The sequence below is a fragment of the Lepisma saccharinum genome, chromosome 10 (assembly GCF_977018435.1).
Source record: "Lepisma saccharinum chromosome 10, izLepSacc3.1, whole genome shotgun sequence".
Lineage (NCBI taxonomy): Eukaryota > Metazoa > Arthropoda > Insecta > Zygentoma > Lepismatidae > Lepisma > Lepisma saccharinum.
This window is the reverse complement of record NC_139238.1, coordinates 87433102-87455402: the sequence shown is the minus strand read 5'-3', so window position 1 is coordinate 87455402 and position 22301 is coordinate 87433102. Positions and strand designations below refer to the sequence as shown.

The window sequence follows — 22301 nt, the reverse complement described above, 5'->3', positions numbered from 1 at the left end:
CCATTCCAACCAATAGCGTCCGTTTTAGGAACCGACAGCTCCTGTTAAGGCCACGTGGAGTAAATGCGATGTTGCTAATTCAGTTTCGTTAGAGATCACGAGCAAGCTAAACGACTGCATTCGTTTCGTATTCGATCTAAAATATTCAGAGCATTTGACATCGTACTTTGCGAAGGTCGAGTGGCTTAAATTAAGCGACAAACGTAATTTTCATAAGTTAATCCTCCGAATAAAAACCCGGAATATCTCTATAACAGATTTCAACATCTTTCTGACTTTCACAGCCGCAACACCAGATCGCGCGAAAGGTCTTTGCTCTCCATTCCACTCCACAAATACAACTTTTATGCAAATTCTTTTACGGTTACCTCAGCAGGCCTTTGGAACAAGTTGCCACCTGAAATTCATGTCTCTTCCTCAATTGTGACGTTCAAAAAACTGTTAAAATTACTCATATTATATAATGAAAATTAAATGTTTGACTTCCCAAATAAAGTGGCGGGTGCAGAGAATGATAGAAGGACGTAAGACACAAAAATGATTTAACCTACTAGTTAAGATGAATTATCGTCAAAGTATACCGTTTCGGACTGTGTCTAAGTAAGTGTAATGTTATGTATTTGCTTGTACGTACATGTGTGTATGTGTATGTGTGCCCATATCTATAGGTTAGATTTTCATTCTTGTATGTATTTTTTCTTTGTAATTTTTTATTCCTCTAATTTTTATATATTTCTTTTCTATCTTTCTTTTTTCAATATTCCACATTTAATTTTTTTTTGTAAACATGGTCGAGTGGAAGAAAAGGCTCCACAGCCTTAACTTCGCCATGTAAAAGAAGAGGAAATAAATAAATAAATAAATACATTTCTGAACGTGAAGTTGCGATTGCGTTATCATTGATAGGTTGCGTTATCGTCTTGTGCTATTTTTCTTATACAATGTGGAGAGCTTGGGGGTATTATGTCGCAGTGAATGAATGGATGTCTGAACACTGCAGGTAAAAATGAAAACAGGTGCTGGCTCGACACCAGATACGCGTCCAGTCGGCTTCCTGTTGAGCTGTGTCAAAGATACCGAACTGGCGTTCGAATCAGGACTCAAGGTTTACAAGAAACTTACTTTCCTCGGAGGGAGGGAGCTTAGAGCTTAGAGGCTCACACATTTTCTTATCACTAAAACTCAAGAACATACAAGTTTACATACGGTTTACATGATAGATCATCACCACTAATAGAACTAATATTTTTTTTCATGATGATACAATACTAGCTTTAATTATAATTACAACACTAGTACGCTACTTATTTGCTTCCTTATTTAATAATAAATTTACAAAAGATAAACAAGCCAATGCTTGAATTAGGAAATACTTAAGTGATGCTTCTGTACTTCGTGGTTGTGTGGAATAAAGGGCATTAACATAAATATGGAAATAGTGAGAGCTCTCATATTTAATGTTTAAAGCAATGTCAAGCCTCGAGAAGAAGTATTCAAAGCGCTATTCAGTCCATTGTAAGAACAAAGGTAGAAATATTTAAAGCAAGCTAGCCATTCTTGATGTAAGTACATGTTAAAAAATTAGTTTCTATTTTGTATTCGAATATAAAAAAGCATTAAGCTATTTTTCGATTTCTTCATCAATACAATCCGACGATCTACTTTGTAACCTATGTTTTACGTTTACTAATATAAATCGAGAATAAGAAGGGACTTGGGACCAGAATTGTTTGCTACCATAAATTTTCAATAAATTTAAGAACATATTTTTATCGTTTCTTCTTTGGTACGCAATTACAAAGGTATAATAAAACCTGAAAAGAATTGTCTCTTACTGAACGAAATCGTTAAAACCACCTTTTACGTTACAAGTTGATAAATGTACGACTTCTAGTAGAACATGAATCTACATTTTCTTCTACTTATCCTTGCACTATTTGTGTCTGCAGAAACTAGAAAAGCGCACTACGCAACAAAAAAATATAATTCAAGATTTAGTTCAAGGTGCGTGAACAAGATATATTTAGTGGCATATTTATAATCTAATTTTCAGGTAATTTATTTTAACTTGTATACGTTTCGTTTATTGTTTTCCCTAATACGTTTCATTTGTTTTAATGTGAGTGTACCTACCGAATTTATAGTTATTGGCTTTATGTTGATTAGACGCAATAAAATAAAACGCCAAAGATCCCTGGACGTCAACACCGGAAGCTGAACTTATTTCCGCTTTGGAGAAATTTCAAGAATTGGAGACTAAAATTGGTAAACGCTGTAAGTGCCACAATAATTCAAACACCGTTTTCCACGTTAAACTGTGAAATGTGCCATGCTTTATAATGTGGTAAACGTGAAATGTGGCTGGTAGCCCTGTAAGTAGTTCAAAAGGTGTGTAAAGAGGCACTAGTGTGAACGTTTTTAAGGGCTGATGTGCTGAGCGATGCGATTTCCCAACACTTTCGCTTTTGGCACTTACAACGTTTACCACTTTTAGTCCTCAATTTTGTAGTTTGTTATTGAATCGGTTGTCAGGACGACTGTGAATGAGAAGATGAAATAAGGTTAGTCTTAAATGTGGAAAATCTGCAGAAAATACTATTTTTAATTTAGAAAAGTTTGTTGTATCGAGTTTATGTATGTGACAATGGCATTATATCGGTGTGAGTGATTTTAATCAACAAACAACAATAAACTTTGGCAAAAGGTAAAAGAAATATCTTTTAATTTTTTCCGAGGAGGACTCATTTTAGAAATATGTTTAATGTAAATGTAGCCCCAACCAGGCACTCAAAGCAATTACTTACAGATCAAGTCACGTGAAACGCGTCTGAAATTGAAAATAGCAAAAGAGTTAGTTCATAGTTAAAAACAGTGGTCTGACAGACAGACGGGGAGTTTCTTCTTTCCTCTAATATTTTGAGTATATTGCAGATCTGATTCTTTTAGGTTAGGTTAGGAGTTACACATGTGAGCATAATGTGAACTATTTCAAACGCCAATTCATCCTCCCCCGATGCAAATACTAGGACATCCTGAGTTTTGAAGATATTTCACTGACATATCCAACTGGTATTTCCATAGTTCCTGAGTTGGGATGTCCTCATTGGAATTTCCCTAGTTTCTGATTTGGAAATCATCATTGTAATTTCCATAGTTCCTGAGTTGGGAGGTCCTCATTGCAATTTCTATACATCCTGAGTTCGAAAGTCATCATTGGAAATTCTATAGTTCCTGAGTTGGGAAGTCATCATTGGAATTTCTATAGTTCCTGAGTTGGGAAGTAATAATAATAATAATAATAATAATAATATCGTCTTTATTGAGAGGGCGTGTTTCGGCCTCGCGGGCCGTTCTTACAACAAACCCTTAAAAAAAAACATATTACAATTGACACTTTAACACGTCTTGAAAATCATTGTTGCAGTAGAAAGAGTAAAAATAAAAAATAAAAATGAAACATTCATACCTATAATGTAAAACAATTAATGTACCGAAGGTACAGACTTAAATCTAAAACCACAATTAGAATAGAATTATTACAGCTAATACTACAAAAAACCAATGCCTCATTCCTATTCATTACAGAAAAGACAAATCCAGACACTATTGTTTGGACAGTAGATGCTTCTTTAGATTTAATTTGTGAGTTTCAGGGTGGAGCTCCCCTGAGGTCAGTGGTGGGGGGAGGCCATTCCATTCTTTTATTGCGGTGACTATGAAAGAGTTTCCATAGAATGTTGTTCTGTGTACAGGAATCGTGAATTGGGTTTTTTGACGAAGATTAATTTGTTTTCCTCTCTTCCTGTACGGAGCAATTTTATCATATAAATATTTTGGTTCCTTATTGTACAGGATCCTGTACAATAACGACAATGCCAAAAATGTTCTCCTATTCTTCACGTTTAACCAATTAAGTTCCTGTAAGTACGGGGAAATATGTTCTCTTCTTTTGACATTCAGTATAAATCTTATGCAACTGTTTTGAAGTTTTTGTAGCTTGTGATTTAGGGCACTGTTGATATTCATAAATACGGGAGAAGCATAATCAATTGTTGGCATTACAAGTGTGTTGACTAGGTGAGTTTTCGTTTCTTTCCTTAGCATATGTTTGAATGGAAAAAGTGATTTCAGTTTGGCTATCGAGTTTTTAATTATATGTGTGACATGAGAACCCCAATGTAGATTCTCGTCCAATGTTATGCCAAGGTTGCGTGCTGTTTCTACTTTCTGTATTTTGGAATTATTCAGTGCAGGGAGGGGGAGTTTTAATTGTTCTAACTTTTTGAGGTTACTCGTTGTGCCTAAAGTTAAAATGTAAGACTTGGATGAATTTAATTTGAGTGCATTACATTCAGACCATTTAGATATTGAATTGAGGTCCTGTTGCAATGCTTCTAGGGCCATTGCACTGTTTCTTAATGGTGTTTGTATATATATTTGTGTGTCATCCGCATACTGGTGGCATTTGCAGTGTTTTAGTGCATCATTAAAATCTTTGATGTATAGGGAAAATAGGATAGGTCCTAGAATACTTCCTTGTGGTACTCCTTGTTTGATATCAAGCCATTTAGACATGCACGATTTATTATCATGTACTAATTTTACACATTGTTGCCTGTTCGTTAGATAAGATCGAAACCATAACAATTCTTTATTTTTTATGCCGATAGATTTCAATTTCTCTGCCAAGATGTTGTGATTTATGGAGTCAAATGCCTTGGTATAATCAAGGAGTACCAGGAATGAAATTTTACCATTATCCATCCCCTTGGCTATGTCATCAACAACGCTAACTAAAGTCGTTACCGTACTGTGCTGTTTTCTGAAGCCTGATTGATGTGGAGAATAGTGGTCATGCAACATCAGATGGTCTACTAATTGTTCTTTTACTATGCGTTCTATAACTTTAGACATAATTGGTAGTACGCTTATTGGTCTTAGATCTTTAACATCAAGGGAAACAGTGGTTTTCGGTACGGTCGTCACTACGGCCTTTTTCCAATCGTCGGGAAATACCCCTTGAGAAAGAGAGCAGTTTATGATGTGAGTTAGGCTCTTTAGGCAATGGGGGATGCAGAGTCTCAACATTTTTAGACTGATGCCATCATGACCCTTGGCATTGGAATGTAGTTTTTTGACCTCTTTCAACACGGTAGCCTCATTAACCTTCTTCAGTTTGAAGGTTCCGCTTGTCTGCCGTGTTTTATATGACTCGATTAATTTCTCAACCTCGGTCGTGTTTGTTTGCTGACAAGCAGAATTTACAAAAAAGTCGTTTATTGCATCCGAATTGAGTACACTTGAGGGTAATTTATGGTTAAACTTATTAGTAACAACTCCCTCTCGTTTTAATGTCTGCCAAAATGCTCTAGCGTTTTTAACTTTTTCATTAAGAACTCTGTCATAATGGTAGAATTTTGCGTTTCTCACGGCTTTTTTCGCACGATTTTTAAAATATTTATAAGAGAGAAGCGCGTCTTGATCTCCGGTGTTAACATACTTCAGGTGAAAGTAATCGCGTATTTTCCAAAATTCTTTTACTTTTTCAGATATCCAAGGGGCAGGTGGTCTTGTTACTCGTAAAGTTTTTACTGGAAAGTGTTTGTCAGCCAACGCAATAATGTTGCTGTTGAAGAGAAAAACGGCTTCGTTTACGTCGTGTTCGCTGCATATTAAGTCCCAATTAATATTTCTCGCGTCTTTGTTAAACTCACTTTCGTCAAAGTTCTTAAAGCTTCTGACTTGAACCAATTTGTTATATTTTTTGGTGCAGTTGATTCCGAACACGGCGTATGTTAGGTGATGGTCTGATATACCGGACATTATATTCTGATCGACGTGGGTCACCTTCAGGTTATCAGAGCAGATGATAACGTCGATTAAAGTCCTTGACGTTGGCGTTACCCTCGTGGGCTTTGTGATGATTTGCTTACCGTGAGCCTCGGCAATGATGTCGTTTAAGAATCGCGTGTTGGGTTCATTTTGTTTCAACATATTTACGTTGAGATCACCAATCGCAATGTAATGAGCATAATTAAAATGAAAATATTGCACGATATCCCCAATATCGCTTAGATGTGTATACTTAACTTTAGGAGGTTTGTATGCGACTAATATCCAGACCTTCACCTTCTGTACGGTTACCTCGACAGCTAAGGTTTCGATGTCATTATATTTTTGAATAGGCAATTCGAGTGCTTTCCATTGTAATGATTTGTGTATATATAAACAAACGCCTCCTCGAGTCCTATCACATCTGTCGTTACGGATAATATCATAATTATCTAATGCTACCGTGTTATTCGAAATATGTGGTTTAAGCCACGTTTCGGTAATTCCTATGATCTGAAAATTTAATTTGTTTATTATGTACTTAAATTCGTCAAAAGAATTTAGCAGACCTTCCGTGTTGAAGTGACACACTTTCAGTTCTTTGGGGAATGACTCGAGGCCATTGCTTAGCTTCTGTTTGGGGAGCGGCGATTGACAATAGCTGAGTCGGGGAGGAGGGGGTGAGGGTGCCTGACGGAAATAACTGTCCCTGAAGCTAAAGGGAGGGGAGAGGACTCCACTGACCTCATCACGTGGGCTATTCACGGAGCCTGGTTTCTTTCCAGTTTAGCCGAACAATAAGCGCCTGGAACGTCTTGTAATATACATTTAGTTTTCCTGGCAGAAACGAGGCATTGGGTCTTACAATATTGTAACAAGGTAAATAATATCTTGTCATCCAAAATGTAATTGTATGTGGCTTAATCATCATACTTGGAATATATAAGTAATTATGAATATATGATTTTAAAAATAAAAAAAATATATATACTACTAAAAATGATTAAGATAAAAAAATATGAGTAGGACACGAGAAAGCAGGAAATGATTACATAGATACGTATAAATAATGGTACAAATAAGCAAAACGAGAAAATACACAAAAAACAAAGGGGTATATATACTGTATATGCTAATACGTTTGGGGTTGCAAAAATATGCAAGATGCAATTAAAAAATATAAAAATAGGCAATTTGACCAAATTGAAGAAAGTATATGTACGTTTAAAAGTCTGTGAGAAAAAAAATGAGGTTTCAACGCTATTTTGTGGAAATAAACGAATGTGTATATAATTTCTTGAGAAGCGAATATGATGAAAGGTTAATGTTCATAAACCAGAAAACGATAAAGGATAGTGATTGTCCGTGTAGTTTCCAAGGCACAACAGGCACATTTTACTTCATGTTCCGCAGCTCTTCCTTTGTAGAGATGAAGAATCTTTGATCGTCCCTTATGACGAGGATCTTCCCGTCTCTTGTAGTGGCAGCACCAAACTTTTCCCTTGCTTCATGCAAGAGCTGCAGCCGAGCTTTGCACAAATCTTCGTGAATGGAGATCCGGGTTCCCTTCAGTTTGCTTTTGTTCTTCATAACCAGCGATTTTGTCCTGTAACTGACAAACTTCACGATTATAGGGCGTGGTCTGTTGGATTTTTGACCAGTCCTATGCGAACGACAAATATCACCGTTTTGAATTGTCAATCCAAGCTGGTCCTCGAAAAGTTTTATCGCTATTTTGTCGGTATCTTCATTGTCCTTTTCAGGGAGACCAAATATTCTGATCGACTGGCGCCGTTGGTATTGCTCCAGTTCAGCAGTTTTTTCTTCCAATTGAGTGCTAAGATTGGCAATGTTTTTTTCGCACGACGCAATTTGCATTTGAAACTCGTGCACTTTTTCACTGTTGAAGTTGAGGCTATGCTGAAGCGCTTCAACTACAGCAGCTGTGACCCTCTCTACTATTAAGTCTGCTAAACTCTTTTGCACTACTTCGGAATTTATTTGCGTTTTCACGCAATGTTCTATCGTCTCAATGAGAGACTCCTTGCTTACCTCCTGGGATCCCTGCGCCTGGGTGGGCGACAGGTGGCCGCTGTTGTCCCCTCGGCCGCCGCTCTTCCTGTTGCCAGATCCACTCGGCGTGATGGACTCCTTTCGCTGTTTCCGAGTGTGCATCTTCTTTTGTCCACAAAATTCGACACAATAACAGACCACGCCCTATAATCGTGAAGTTTGTCAGTTACAGGACAAAATCGCTGGTTATGAGGAACAAAAGCAAACTGAAGGGAACCCGGATCTCCATTCACGAAGATTTGTGCAAAGCTCGGCTGCAGCTCTTGCATGAAGCAAGGGAAAAGTTTGGTGCTGCCACTACGAGAGACGGGAAGATCCTCGTCATAAGGGACGATCAAAGATTCTTCATCTCTACAAAGGAAGAGCTGCGGAACATGAAGTAAAATGTGCCTGTTGTGCCTTGGAAACTACACGGACAATCACTATCCTTTATCGTTTTCTGGTTTATGAACATTAACCTTTCATCATATTCACTTCTCAAGAAATTATATACACATTCGTTTATTTCCACAAAATAGCGTTGAAACCTCATTTTTTTTCTCACAGACTTTTAAACGTACATATATGATTGGAATTTCCATACTTCCTGAGTTGGGAGGTCCTCATTGCAATTTCTATAGTTCCTCAGTTGGGAAGTCATCATTGGAATTTCTATAGTTCCTGAGTTGGGAGGTCATCATTGGAATTTCTATAGTTCCTGAGTTGGGAGGTCATCATTGGAATTTCTATAGTTCCTGAGTTGGGAAGTCATCATTGGAATTTCTATAGTTCCTCAGTTGGGAAGTCATCATTGGAATTTCTATAGTTCCTGAGTTGGGAGGTCATCATTGGAATTTCTATAGTTCCTGAGTTGGGAGGTCATCATTGGAATTTCTATAGTTCCTGAGTTGGGAAGTCATCATTGGAATTTCTATAGTTCCTGAGTTGGGAGGTCATCATTGGAATTTCTATAGTTCCTGAGTTGGGAGGTCATCATTGGAATTTCTATAGTTCCTGAGTTGGGAAGTCATCATTGGAATTTCCATACTTCCTGAGTTGGGAGTTTCTCATTGGGATTTCCATAGTTCCTGAGTTGGGAGGTCATCATTGGAATTTCTATAGTTCCTGAGTTGGGAGGTCATCATTGGAATTTCTATAGTTCCTGAGTTGGGAAGTCATCATTGGAATTTCCATACTTCCTGAGTTGGGAGTTTCTCATTGGGATTTCCATAGTTCCTGAGTTGGGAGGTCCTCATTGCAATTTCTATACATCCTGAGTTCGAACGTCATCATTGGAATTTCTATAGTTCCTGAGTTGGGAGGTCCTCATTGCAATTTCTATACATCCTGAGTTCGAACGTCATCATTGGAATTTCTATAGTTCCTGAGTTGGGAAGTCATGATTGGAATTTCCATAGTTCCTGAGTTGGGAGGTCCTCATTGCAATTTCTATACATCCTGAGTTGGGAAGTCATCATTGGATTTCCATAGTTCCTGAGTTGGGAAGTACTGAAACGGGAATAAATCGAATTCATACAATGCACTAATACTTGTCCTGACATTTGCAGATCAGCTCAATTGGAGGCAGTAAGAGGAGACGATCGTTATAATGTTTACTTCGATCACTTCGTTGCTGTTCTAGGACAACATATCAACAGACAGGGAGGTTCCATCAACCTCGATAACGACATGGGGCATTACCAAGGCAAGGAAAAGGTAAGTATGGCCTGTATGGGTACAAGGACGGTGGGCGAGGTTACCAACATTTTCTTTTCTTCTCTCTTGTTTTCCTATCTCTCTATTTTTTCTCTTTCATTCTATCCCCTTCTCCCTCTTTCTCTTGTTTCTCTATATCTTTCTTCCTTCCATTATTTTGTTATCTTTCTTTCCCTATCTTTTCTCTGTTCTTTCATTTATTTCCTCCTTCATTTTTTATCTCTTTCTCTATTTGCATAGCTTTATCTATCTTCACGATTCCTTCCCTTTCATTTTCCCTGTACTCCTTCTCTCTTGCCATATCTTTTCTTCTCCTTTCTTTCCTTTTATTTCTTTTGTTTTTCTCTTAGAGTACAGAAGGTATAGAGAGAGCGTGTATGACGTCAGCTGAAGCTAAAATAGATTGCGGCGTCCACCATGTTGGGATGTGCCATCCAGCTGTTGCGTCTATTTGTTAACATTCAGCGAGAGGGAATTCGTCGTGAAAAATAAGTCTCCTTGTTATGCTCTTTATGGTTAAATCCTCAGAAACAATAACACGAACTTCTTAGTAACTAATTTTGACAAAGAAACAAACAAATCTAGACCTTTTTTGTGCTGGGGCGTGTTCATTTACCATATGTACTGCTCTATTATATATCGTTAGTACATCAGAAAGAGTTTAATGAATGAACAATAGAATCAAAATAGCAGTTGCATTATAACTCCTGCACTCGTAAATGCATAACATTATTATATTAAAATACGAGCTATGTACAAATGTATAACATAATGCAGCCTTCTTCGGTCTGTCTTGCCGCTAAGGCAGGCGCAAACGTTGGCTGGTTCGTTTCGACGTGACATGAGTCGCGTGTACATTCGATCTGGAAACTTCATTACTTGAAACGACAAGCTACACAGGCCCCTTCAGTATTATATATATATATATATATATATATATATATATATATATATATATATATATAAAAGGTGCATGCGTCACCAACAAACCGAGGCGACACGATTCGTTCAATGAATTTACATTCCACAAAGTTCTCAACACGTAGGAAACATTTGCAATAGTTTTTTGCATAATGTTTAGGAAACTTGCGAACGATTTTTGCTATTCCGATATATCATAATTTTGAATTAAAAATTTTATACATAGCGTTAATAATAATACCACTAATAAAATCACAACAGAAATGCGTGTATAATAAACGTAAATAAGTTGTTAGCATGTTTATCTGAGGAACTCTCAATTTCTTCTATTGTTGCAACCGAAAGCTGAGCACAGAGGCATAGCTTCTTATTTATTATCTACTCGCAGTGTCACTGAAATGTGCAGATAGTATAAACCAGTGTTTGGAAGTAACTAGTTACAAGTAACTCAGTTGCAAGTAAGAGTTACTTTTTTGACAAAATGTGACTGTAACTAGTTACTTTTAAAAGTAAGTAACTGTAACTGAGTTACTTTTTTACGATAGAAGTAACATTTTAACAGTTACTTCTACAGTTACTTTGCGACAGTTAAATTGCTATGTAAGTGTCATAAATTATTGGCTATTTAGGACTTAAAGTGAGCCGGAATTCAGTTTCTGATGCCCATTCTTTGATACATTAATTCTTACAAACAATACAATAGATGAAGAGGAAAAGAAAAAGTTGTACTAAATTCGTGTCCTGTCGGTTGGCAGTTGGTAGGCTTCAGGTGCCAGAAATTTAAAGGTGACAGGTACATCGATGTTTCATCTTTCGTTTGTTAGACCTGAATTTCAAAGCGACCTCGGAAGAGGGGTGGATTTCCCAGAAGCATGAAGATACGCTTCTAGGAGGAAAATTCCTTCCCATTACTGGCAGTTTGCCAGTGTCAGTTGTGTGCTGTGAAATGTCTCCTGTGTCTGTAGTTTGTTCCTCTGTGACCTTATAACTTCCCCCTTGTGTAAGCAGGCAGCATACGATGGTTATTTTCTTTGCTATAATATCGGTTAAAATGAAAAGGGACTTACTGAAACATTTCAGTGTTTTTACGAAAGAATTCAACGGTACTGGTACTATCGATGCAACTGATTGATTGATTTAGTTTATTTTACTTCGCGTTTTGTGCCTCTTGGCTAATTTGCGAAGATGGGGATGAGTGATGAAATGGATGAAAATGGACATTCACAAACAACCATACCCGACCGGGATTCGAACCCGGGACCCTTGGCGTCGCAGCGCGATGTGCTAACCACTCGGCCACAGGGTCGGGCTATCAATGGAACTGAAGAAGACGAAAGCTAGCAAAGGCACATATGAATGGAAAACAATGTATATGCTCATATGCCAGGGGTTCCGGGTTCGAGTTCGGTTCGGACATGGATGTGTGTGTTTGTCCCAATGAGAATACAGAAAACAGAGAATATTGACATAGCTATGTGAATAACGGGGGGTGCTACCGCACAGGGGTGGGTATTTGTTTTTAAAAAAGTCGTTAGGGTACCTGACTACCATGCGAGAGACCCTGGTTCCCTCGGTGAGTGAGAACCTGGATTTTTTCCACCTGTTGAAGCGGCTCCGGCGCCCACCCAGCATCATATAAAGTGGGTGGGTACCTGGAGGAAACTCTGGGGGGAGGGGGTAAAGGCGACCAGGGACGTGGTGCTGATCACATCACCCCCAACATCGGCCTTGATCAAGAAAGTGTGGGGCCACACCCACATGCGCCTTCATGACGTTGCGCAAAGCACAGGAGCGCACTTTATTTTGTAATAAATATAAATATACAAATACATATTATGTACCATTAACATAAGTAAAATACATGAAAGTCTTAAGAAAATATTTTATTACAATTAATAGTCGATTTGTGTAATTTGGTTGCAAGAAAATTTTCAGCACAAAGTAACTGTTTTAAGCAAGTACCTGTAAATAGTTACGTTTTTAAAAGTAAATTTCCGAACACTGCTATAGAAACGAACATTCGAAGCTCAAATCCCTACTTCCACCACTGAATCAGCTGTAACTGTGGCACATCCCAAGATGTTCGTTTCACCTCACCCCCTTCCCCTCGCGGCTTCATTCTCCTCGCTTAGAAAACACGCTTGGGTTCTCTCTATACCTTCTATACTCTAAGGGTTTTCTGTTCCCTCTTCTTTCCCTTCCTTCTAACTTTCTCTATATTTGCACTCTTTCTTTCTCTCTTCTCTATTTTTCTTTCTTTCTCTTTCATTTCTTCTCTATTTCTCTATCTATTCTTTTTCCTATATTTCTTCTCTAATTCTTCTCTCTTCTCTGTTTTTCTTACTTTTCTCTTTCCTTCTCTCTCTTTCTATTACTTTTCCTCTATCTATTCCTATTTCTGTAATTCTACTCCCTTCTATGTTTCCTCACTTTTCTCTTTACGTCCTTTTCTATTTATCTGTTCATTCCTTTTTCTCTTCTTCTTTCTTCATTTGCTTCTCCTCTCTTTCATTCATTCTCGCTTTCTTTATTTCTCTGTCTTTCTTCATCTGTTTCTATCTACCTACCAATTTCGGTCTGCATTTTCTCTTCCTACCATTTCTACACAGTCCACCAATTAAGTAATGTGATAACATGTATGTTGTCCAACATGTGCACCCTGAGTGCTATGCAGCTAGTTAATTACTTTGTGGATGATCTAACACTAGGGTCCAATTGCATGCGTCAAATTAAATATTATTCGCATGTAGCCTGAACTGAAAATAAACAACGCAAGTATCCAAAGCTGGATAGCTGGGGAGCCAAAGTATCTGAGTTCTCAGCGAGCAATGTGATCGCTCAGCTACGGCTCAATAAGCATTGTTCGGCGAGCGCTGCTCTCTTCAACTTTGCTCACCACAGAATTCAGCCACAGAATATATCGATTTTGTGTTTCCATCTCGTGAGGCAAGGACTAAGAAGAAGGAAGTTGTGTGAAGATGGCAGCTATGAGCTAATGAGGAAGCATTTGTGATTCACGGCTTGCGATATAGCGTAAATATAGAATAAGTTCAAGCAACAGAAGATAATATAATTTTCCACTTCTTGTAATTGTATTTAAAATGAAAGTGTTGTTTATTTCGAATATACACCGTAGTTTTGGAAAGTTGTGCAAGTGTGAGAAGAAGACATTTTCAACAGTTTACTCCACATCAGCCATTTATGTAATTAATAGCTTTTGAAACTTACTGAAATCTTGGCCACTGGACCCAGCCACATTGTCCACAGATTATTCAAAGACACAGATAAATGAGCACCAGTGTTCGGAAAGTTACTTTTAAAAAGGTAACTAGTTCCAGTTCCAGTTAGTTGCTTAAAAAAAGTAACAGTTACAGTTACTCGTTTTAAAAAGTAACTCAGTTACAGTTACCTGTACTTCAAAAGTAACTGTAAATTACTTTTACAGTTACTTCCTGCTGAAAATTTTCTTGCAACCAAATTACACAAATCGATCATTAATTGTAATAAAATATTTTGTGAAGACTAACATGTATTTTACTTATGTTACTGGTTCATAATATAAGTCTTCGTATATTTATATTTATTACAAAATAAAGTGCTCTCCTGTGCTTTGCGCGACTCCATGAAGGCGTATAGGGGGTTATAGGGGGTTTGGTTAGAGCCCCACACTTTGTTTATCATGGTCGAAGGTGGGGCTGATGTGATCAGCACCACGTCCCTGGCATCCTTTACCCCCCCTCCAGAATTTCCTCCAGATACCCACTTTATACGATGCTGGGTGGGCGCTGGAGCCGTTTGAACATGTGGAAAAATCTCGATTCTCCCCAACCGAGGATCGAACCCGGGGTCTCTCGCGTGGTAGTCAGGCACCCAAACGACTTTTTTTGTTTTGTTTTAAGGAATACCCCTATGCGGTAGTATCCCCCGTTATTCACATCTTCTCAATTTTTACGTATGTTAGTTTTCTGTTTTCGGTATTCTCATTGGAACAAACACAAACATCCATATCCGAAACGAACAACTGTAGAATCCGGGACTCCCGACATATATTATATTGTGCTAACCACTCAGTCACGGAGGTTGATCTTAGCTACTGCAACTTAAACATTTGCATTTATTATCATTGTTGTTCTTAAGGAATGTCCATTGGAGTAGGGAGGGGGGATTCTAGAAACTGTATAGAAAGAGAGAGAGATATCACTCACATAGAATATATTCTAAAAAAGGAGGTCTGTTTCGCAAAAAGGGCGTGTCAGAAATAAATAAATTTGTTGTACAATTTCAAGTGTTTATGAACCATAAAATGATAAAAATTATAATGTAGTAGCCTATAATTGTGCGTTATCAATGAAGGTGAAAATGGCATTTTAAACTTACCCCTTCAGTTCTCTGAGAGGATTACATAAACAAGCAAGAATGATGGCTAGGGTCTTCCTGATTCGTTAGTTTGCCACTCGAGTGTTGTAATTCACTGTTGTATCAATAATAATGGTGAGATCTGTCGTATCTGTTATTTCAAGAAAATGGGTTCTCATTTAAATCTTAAACGAATAGCACTTACCAAAATATATTACTTTTTTAAAAATTTCCAGAAATGCTGAATAATCGTAAATAAGCGAATTCTAACCGGAAATATTTTTACTTTCATTTTTAAATTATAAGGAACTGAGATAAATGAAATCACGTGGAAACATATTGATTGTTTTCCATTCATATGCGCAATTGCTATCTCTCGCCTTCTTCAGTTTGGTTCATATTACCAGTATTGTTGAATTCTTTCATGAAAACACTGAAATATTGCAGTATGTCCCTTTTCAGCTTAATCCGATATTATAGGATAGGAAGAAACTATCGGATGCTGCTTACAGAAGGGGGAAGTTATAAGGTCACAGAGGAACACACTACAGAAACAAGACACTTCACAGCATACAACTGACAATGGCAAACTGTCAGCAATAGGAAGGAATTCTCCTCCTAGAAGTTTATCTTCCCGCTTCTGGGAAATCCACCCCTCTTCCGAGGTGTGTACACAAGGTTGTTTCACGTTGATGGTAACGATTTCGATCACCAAGGAGGAGCACGTAGGCACAGCACAGAGCAGCCAGAGCCAGTAGGACAAAGGTACTGTGTGTTGACTTGCAAAAACGATGGTTGGTGTGTGAGTGAGTGTTTATATGGCACCAAAAATTCCAGTCTTTTGGGAGGGGTACATCTGTGCCCTTTCCGACGTTGGTTATAGTTATAGCCAGATAATTAAACAGTGCCACATGAAAGCATTCCATGTGTCAAAGAAGGGCATCAATGCAGTGTTAAATCGGCATAAAGCTTGCACCGTACCTGTTGCTGGAACCAGTCGAAATGGGCCTCGGACATATCGGAAACCCAAGCGTTCCTCCGATGTTGTGCGGAAAGTGAGATCCTTGGTGCGATGTGAAAACCCTGCAACGCAAAGAGCGATTGCACAGGCAGTGCAATGTTTCCCTGCAACTGTAAATCGCATTATAGTGGAAACGCAAGGCTCAAGTTCATAAGTTGCGTGCCTCACATGTCCAGGAGAGGAAGACGAACAGTCGGAAGCTCTACGAACACCATCTTGCAGGGACCGCTGGAAGTATGTGGTGTCCCTGGATGAAGCATGGGTGTAGCTGTCGGGATGTGATAAAAAAAAAAGGGCCATCTACTATCGTCCACGTGATGCAAGAGGTCGATCTGAGTGGGTACGTGAATGTGCTGAAAGTTTTCCACGCGGGTTCATAGTTGTTGGTGGTTACTGCCATAACGGCAAACTTCCACTGCGCAGAGTGGGAAAAAAGGCTAAAATAAATGCTACCTATTACCAGACGAATATTTTGGAGCCACTTTAAAGACATGATATTCCTTCTCTCTATGGCAGCGACACATCTCGTGTTGTCATCCACCAGGACAAAGGCTTCCAGTCATACGGCAAAGTCCACGCAGGCATACATGGATCGGATGGCACGTGAAACGGGCATTCATGCAATCCCCTTTACAGACATTCCTGTGAAAGCCCCCGATGCCTCTTCCATGGATTTTTGTGGGTTTCCGTTGTTGAAACGAGCCTTGGGAAGCAGACGGCCCCGCACAATTGAGGGTCTTTGTAAAGCTTGTCAGGAGGAATATGATCGTTTGGACCAATGTGTTCTTCAACGCAGTCTCCTCCAATGGAAACTCCGCTGCAGGGCCATTGCTGCAAGACAGGGGTATCACGTGGAGCACCACCGCTCGTGGCGTCACGGTTTCTCTTAAGGTGAGGTGGGTTCTAACTTTGTTACCATGGACATGAAACGACCTTCTGTACATCCCTTTGGAATTCAGGTCTACCAAAGGAAAGATGAAACGTACGATAAACTTTGAAATTCCTGGCACCTGGATGGAACCTACAGACTGACCACTGCCAGGACACCAATTTACTACAACTACTTTCTCTTTTCCTCTTCATCTATTGTTTGCAAGAATTAATGTATCAAAGATGGGCTTTTATATCGCAGCAGAAACTAAAAATACAGCTCACTTTGAGTCCTAAATCGCCAATAATTTATGAAACTTTCAAAGTAATTTAAGTGTCCCAAAGTAACTGTACAAGTAAATGTTAAAACGTTACTTCTATCGTAAAAAAGTAACTCAGTTACAGTTACTCACTTTTAAAAGTAACTATTTACAGTTACATTTTCTAAAGTAACTGTTACTTGTAACTAGTTACTTCCAAACACTGATAAGCACACACCATCAAGTAAATGACCTGTCTGCTCAACGAGCAAAAATCTTGCTCAGCGAGCATTGCTCAGATACTCGACGTGCCCCTGGTAAAATGCAATATTAGGCATAGATTTCAAAGACACTGTCCATTAGCGCCACTAGCGTCACAAGCGAAACTAACAACACCAGGAAGTTTGGAAGATAGGCCACGACCGTCACGATGTCATGTCTTGGTGCAAGAAGACAATCAGTTCATCCATATTAATCCTATACGTCTGCCTGTATTTTGTAAGTACTTTAATTTCAAAAAAAGTTAGTTTATAAATAATATTTTAACTTGAAGTTTCTAACAAGTTATTTAATTCATTTCACCCACAGGAAGGATCCTATATTGTGGATTTCACTACGTCAAAAAATGTTTTGTCCGACATTCACTACATTAGAAGGATTAGTAACGTAACTGTAGAACCCTACAAGACACCGAATAATAGCTATGGTTTCAACTTTCTGATAGAATTCTTAAATGCCACGGTATGTACTACTTATGCCCGGTTCGTCCTAGATTCGGTAAAACGTTCTTAACGAGCTGATAGTTAACGCTCCAGTAAAACTTTAGCAGCATGTTTACTTTTTCTTGCTCGCTCAAGCGATTTACTTGCTATTCTCATACTTTCCTACGAGAAATGCAACGTTTTGATTGGTTATGTCTAACTGGCTTGGTTTAAGGGCTTACTTCCGAAACGTTCTTGCAAAGCATTTGTTTTGATCCTCTTGCGAAACGGAATTTAATTCAATGATCGCGAGCCTGTTGAGCTTTGGATAAATACAAAGGAAGAATTAAGACTTTCCGGGCAAGTTGAAAACAACGTGGACACCGACACCGACTATTTTGGTGAATAAGCCAAAAGTGTAAAAAGATGTAAGGGGAGACTATTTTACTTTTAAAAAGTCATCGTAATTGCAAAAGTGCACTTAAGGTGAAAGCCTAAATTATCTAATAAGCATTTTTAATCAAGTACCGGTTCATATTATAATTAATTATTGACCTGACAGGTAAAATTAATAACATTTGAATAATATATGGTGCCATTACTGACAAAAATTTGATTTCTAGTTTTACTTACATTATTAGCATGGAATTTCATGTTAGTGTGAATTATAATATGAAATATGAAAGAGGAAAAATATTGATTCTGTTACCCCAATAGTAATAATTCGAACTTCTGAACGTTTTTGTGACTCAATATTTCACGTTAATACTGATGCAAATAAATACTATACTATTCTACTACCATGCACTATTGTATGCAAATTACCCGCAATTCCGCTATTTTATTTCCGGCAAAGCATAATGCGCTGTTAAGCATTTTTATGAAACCAAGGAGTACCTTTAAATTTATCGACGGCGTCAAAGACCCGTTAACAAGATTGGGGAAATGCCTCGATGTGTTAATGTAGCGTTAAGTTGATTCAACTCTTCCTGAAAGTTTAACGAAGCTTGGGCGAACCGGACATTAGAATAGTTTATTTTTTAACACACAAACCAATATCTTGTATAGTCTTAAGTTGCATACAGCTGTAATCAATTGTAGTTTTACACGATTCAAGGGAAAGAATATAACATTATAGACGCTTGATGCAATCTTGATGAAATTCGAACTTAACATCCACCACGAAAATGTGCCCAAGGTGTGTTGTTAGGGTGATGTCCCAACTCAGGAAGTCCACATTCAAGAATTGCGATGAAAGTTCCCAATTCAGGAAGCGCTGCCTCGGGAGGGAAGGGAGAGAGGTAAGGGCCGGTCTTTGAGAGGTTCTTATCGTTACTGCACATAGTTGCACTGCACCCTATAATAAATTATATTACGTATATCCATTTGGAGAAAAAGTACTGTGCTTTACGGGCAGGAGTTTCATCTTTCCTCTAACACCTATATTTTGAGTATATTGCAGGTCTTTTTCTTGTAAGTTAGCTTAGCAGTTACGCAGGTGTGCGTAATGTCGGCTATTTCAAACAATAATCCATCCTCCCCCGAGGCAATTAGTAAGACGTCCACTGACATATCCAAATGGTAGAGACTAGTTTCTGAAATGGCACCGTTTTCATTGGAATATACATAGTTCCTGAGTTGGGAAGTCCTCATTGTAATTTCCATAGATCCTGAGTTGGGAAGACTTCATTTGAATTTTCATATTTCATGAGTTGAGAAGTCCTCACTGAAATTTCCATAGTTCATGAGATGGCGCTGTCTTCGTTGGAATTCCCATAGCTCCTGAGTTCCATAAGTCCTGAATAGAGAATAAATCGTTGCTAGTATGAAAACTCTACCACCTCAATGATCAAGAGTTTTGAGTGACTGACTCACGATTTCGAATTCGAAGGTACAGTGTTCTAGTCCCTCCATAAACATTTATCATCATCGTCACAGGTAGCCTGAAGTAGCGTAAAAAGGACATACAATGACAAGAATACAAATAAACATTCAAAGATTTACGTAACCACATACAGGAGAACACATTAGGACCTTTCAATTGTTATGATGTCATCAAACATGAAAATTCCCAAATAAACAAATGTATTATACATTATTTAAATGTTAAATGTACAAAGGCGTAACACCCTACTCTCCATAAACTTCACAAAACGAACACTTGTTCTATTCACAACGTCTAACTTCTCTCGAAAATCGTCCTGTATTCTGACGTATCAGCATTCCAGGTGTCTACTATCGGATTAAAAATTATTGGTTCTCGAGTTTGGATTCCAATAAAAATTAACCAGTAGGCTTATATAAAAGCGAGTTACGTCAAACTTTAGCATAAAATAATGCAGTAAGCTACAGTAACTTTAAACATTTTTTTTATATATCTAACGTTCCTGTGCATTTTGCTCAGATTGTGATTAGGCTTACCCTTAAGATATTAATTAATTAAAAACGTGAATGAAAAGTGAATATTGAAGTTATATTATGAATGAGGAAAATAAATTAGAGTTTATTGACTCTAAGTCAGTGGCACTATGGTGCATTTTAACGAGTCATAGCAGAGAGTATGCCTTTTTTGAGTCAATATTTTGTTTTTGTTATTATTATTAATTGAAATCCGTTAAAAGTTTAATTTAAATTTTGTTTAAAACTGACCGTAACTTGTAAATGATTTAGAATGGTTGAACTATAACTGCTAATATTATTGCAACGAGGATATTACATTTTTATAAATATATAGTTTTGGGAACGAATAAGGCCCCAAGGACCACTCATTTATATTCTTAATGACTGAAGTCTCCTAGCACCTCATGAAGGGAGCTTAGATTAAGGAGATAGTCAAGTTTATACGAGATAGTCCCTTGCCTTATGTTACCTTAACTTACGAATACATTGCCTCATTTTTATAATAATCAATAAACCACAAACTATAAATTATCCACTATTCTGCGTTAATCTATTGCAACCAAATTCTTTTCAAGTATGCCTTCAATTTTTTATCATTGTGAAAACAAGAGAAGTGCCGATTTGGATGTTTTCCAAAAAACCGCTCTCTTTGAAATTCTACAAATAAAATCGTGTGTTTCGGTTGTAATGAAATTGAAATACAGTGCAGGTGGAAAGGTTTGAAATACAATACCTAATTTTAAGATTTTTTAAATCAGCCAAAATAACGTTCTTATGATATTTGTGAAACAACTTTTTCTTAGTATTGGATAGTCCTACAAATACGATGTTGGTCTTGTTTTGCAGCTCTTCTATACATATTCATATTTAAAGAAGTAGCGACGCGCGTTAACTCTCAGTGACAGAACTGATATTCCGCTGTTCAACGCACACTGCTGTTGAGTCGGGTAGCAACTCTGCGTGCGGTGTTGCCATGTTTAAAGCACATCGCTACGTCTCTGAATATTATTCTGTATTAAATCGGTTTCTTCAATGTTAGTTTACAGTGTTAATGGGTTTTAAAAACAGTTGCAAAGAGTTTCGAAACAAGACCACGATCGTATTTGCAGCACGAAGAAGAAATTGTTTCATAAAACTGGTTTTGGCAGATTGAAACAACCTGAAAATGATGAATTATATTTGTGTTGAACAAAATATTTACTAAATAATTGCAAACCGACTAGACAATAGGTCACAAATTTGTTCATCGGGTGTTGCTCGCTTCAATTACAACTTTTTTTCGTTTTGGTCATTCGGTGCCCTCTTGTATCAGCGATCGTGTCCAACCCCCCCGCCCCCCTCAACCACAGCAATGGTTCTGAGTTATTGGTAAAAAAACAACATAACTCTAATTGCACATTTTAGTAGATAATACAAGGCTGGGGCAAATGAAAGTATGAATTATAATTTGACCTAGTGCACTACTGCCATCTGGTGTGGGAACTAGTTTGGTATTGGGAGGTTGGCAACACTGTCCACAGTCAGTTGCACCACCTCTCGGTTATCGCTGTACACAGTGAGTTAGTCATTAGAACGATGAGTAAAGAGAAGGTGCACGTGAGCATGGAACACGGTATTTTAATCAAATTCTTCACCAAAGAAGGCTGTCAACAATCTCAAATTTGCGCTAGATTGACACAATAACGTGAGAATATGCTGTCAAATGTTGTTGTGTACAATTTTGTGCAGTGCCTTCAAAAAGGGTCGGAAAATGGTGGAAAACGAACTGCATACATGTTGGCCCAAGATGTCCTTAACACACGAGAGGATACCCTGGTTCATCTTAAAATGTCAAGGCATACAGATTCTGGATTTCCTCACGGAGCGTCGTACAACCAATGCAGAATATTACACAAGGTTCCTCGAAGGCCCAGTGAAGACCGCAATCAGGAACAAGTGAAAAAGGTGACAAACAACGGTGTCAATTCTGCAGGATAATGCCCGTCCACACTCGAAACATGGCTACAACCCAGAAACTATGGAACCTTGTTCCACATCCTCCATATAGTTTGGATCTGTCACCTCAAGGATTATCTGACCAGCTTAAAGTTTGGCAGTGATGAGCATGTCATACGTGCTGTTCGAAAGTGGGTGCACCTGTAACCAAATAACTTTTTCTGAGCGGCAACCACA

At 38.1% G+C, this 22301-nt stretch overlaps 1 protein-coding gene across 2 annotated transcripts in view; it reads left to right on the top strand.

Annotated features, from left to right (window-relative positions):
- Positions 1-1879: 1879 nt before the first annotated feature.
- LOC145994426 (uncharacterized) overlaps positions 1880-22301 on the top strand; it is a 34359-nt gene continuing 13937 nt past the window's right edge. The window contains exons 1-3 of one of the 2 annotated variants that reach the window (XM_083130554.1): positions 1880-2004; positions 9453-9600; positions 17617-17769. In XM_083130554.1, the coding sequence (XP_082986680.1) occupies positions 1901-2004; positions 9453-9600; positions 17617-17769 (405 nt within the window). In that variant the 5' untranslated portion in view covers positions 1880-1900. Of the gene's footprint in view, positions 2054-9452; positions 9601-17616; positions 17770-22301 lie in introns of both variants that reach the window. The other variant, XM_083130556.1, reaches the window with a different exon arrangement.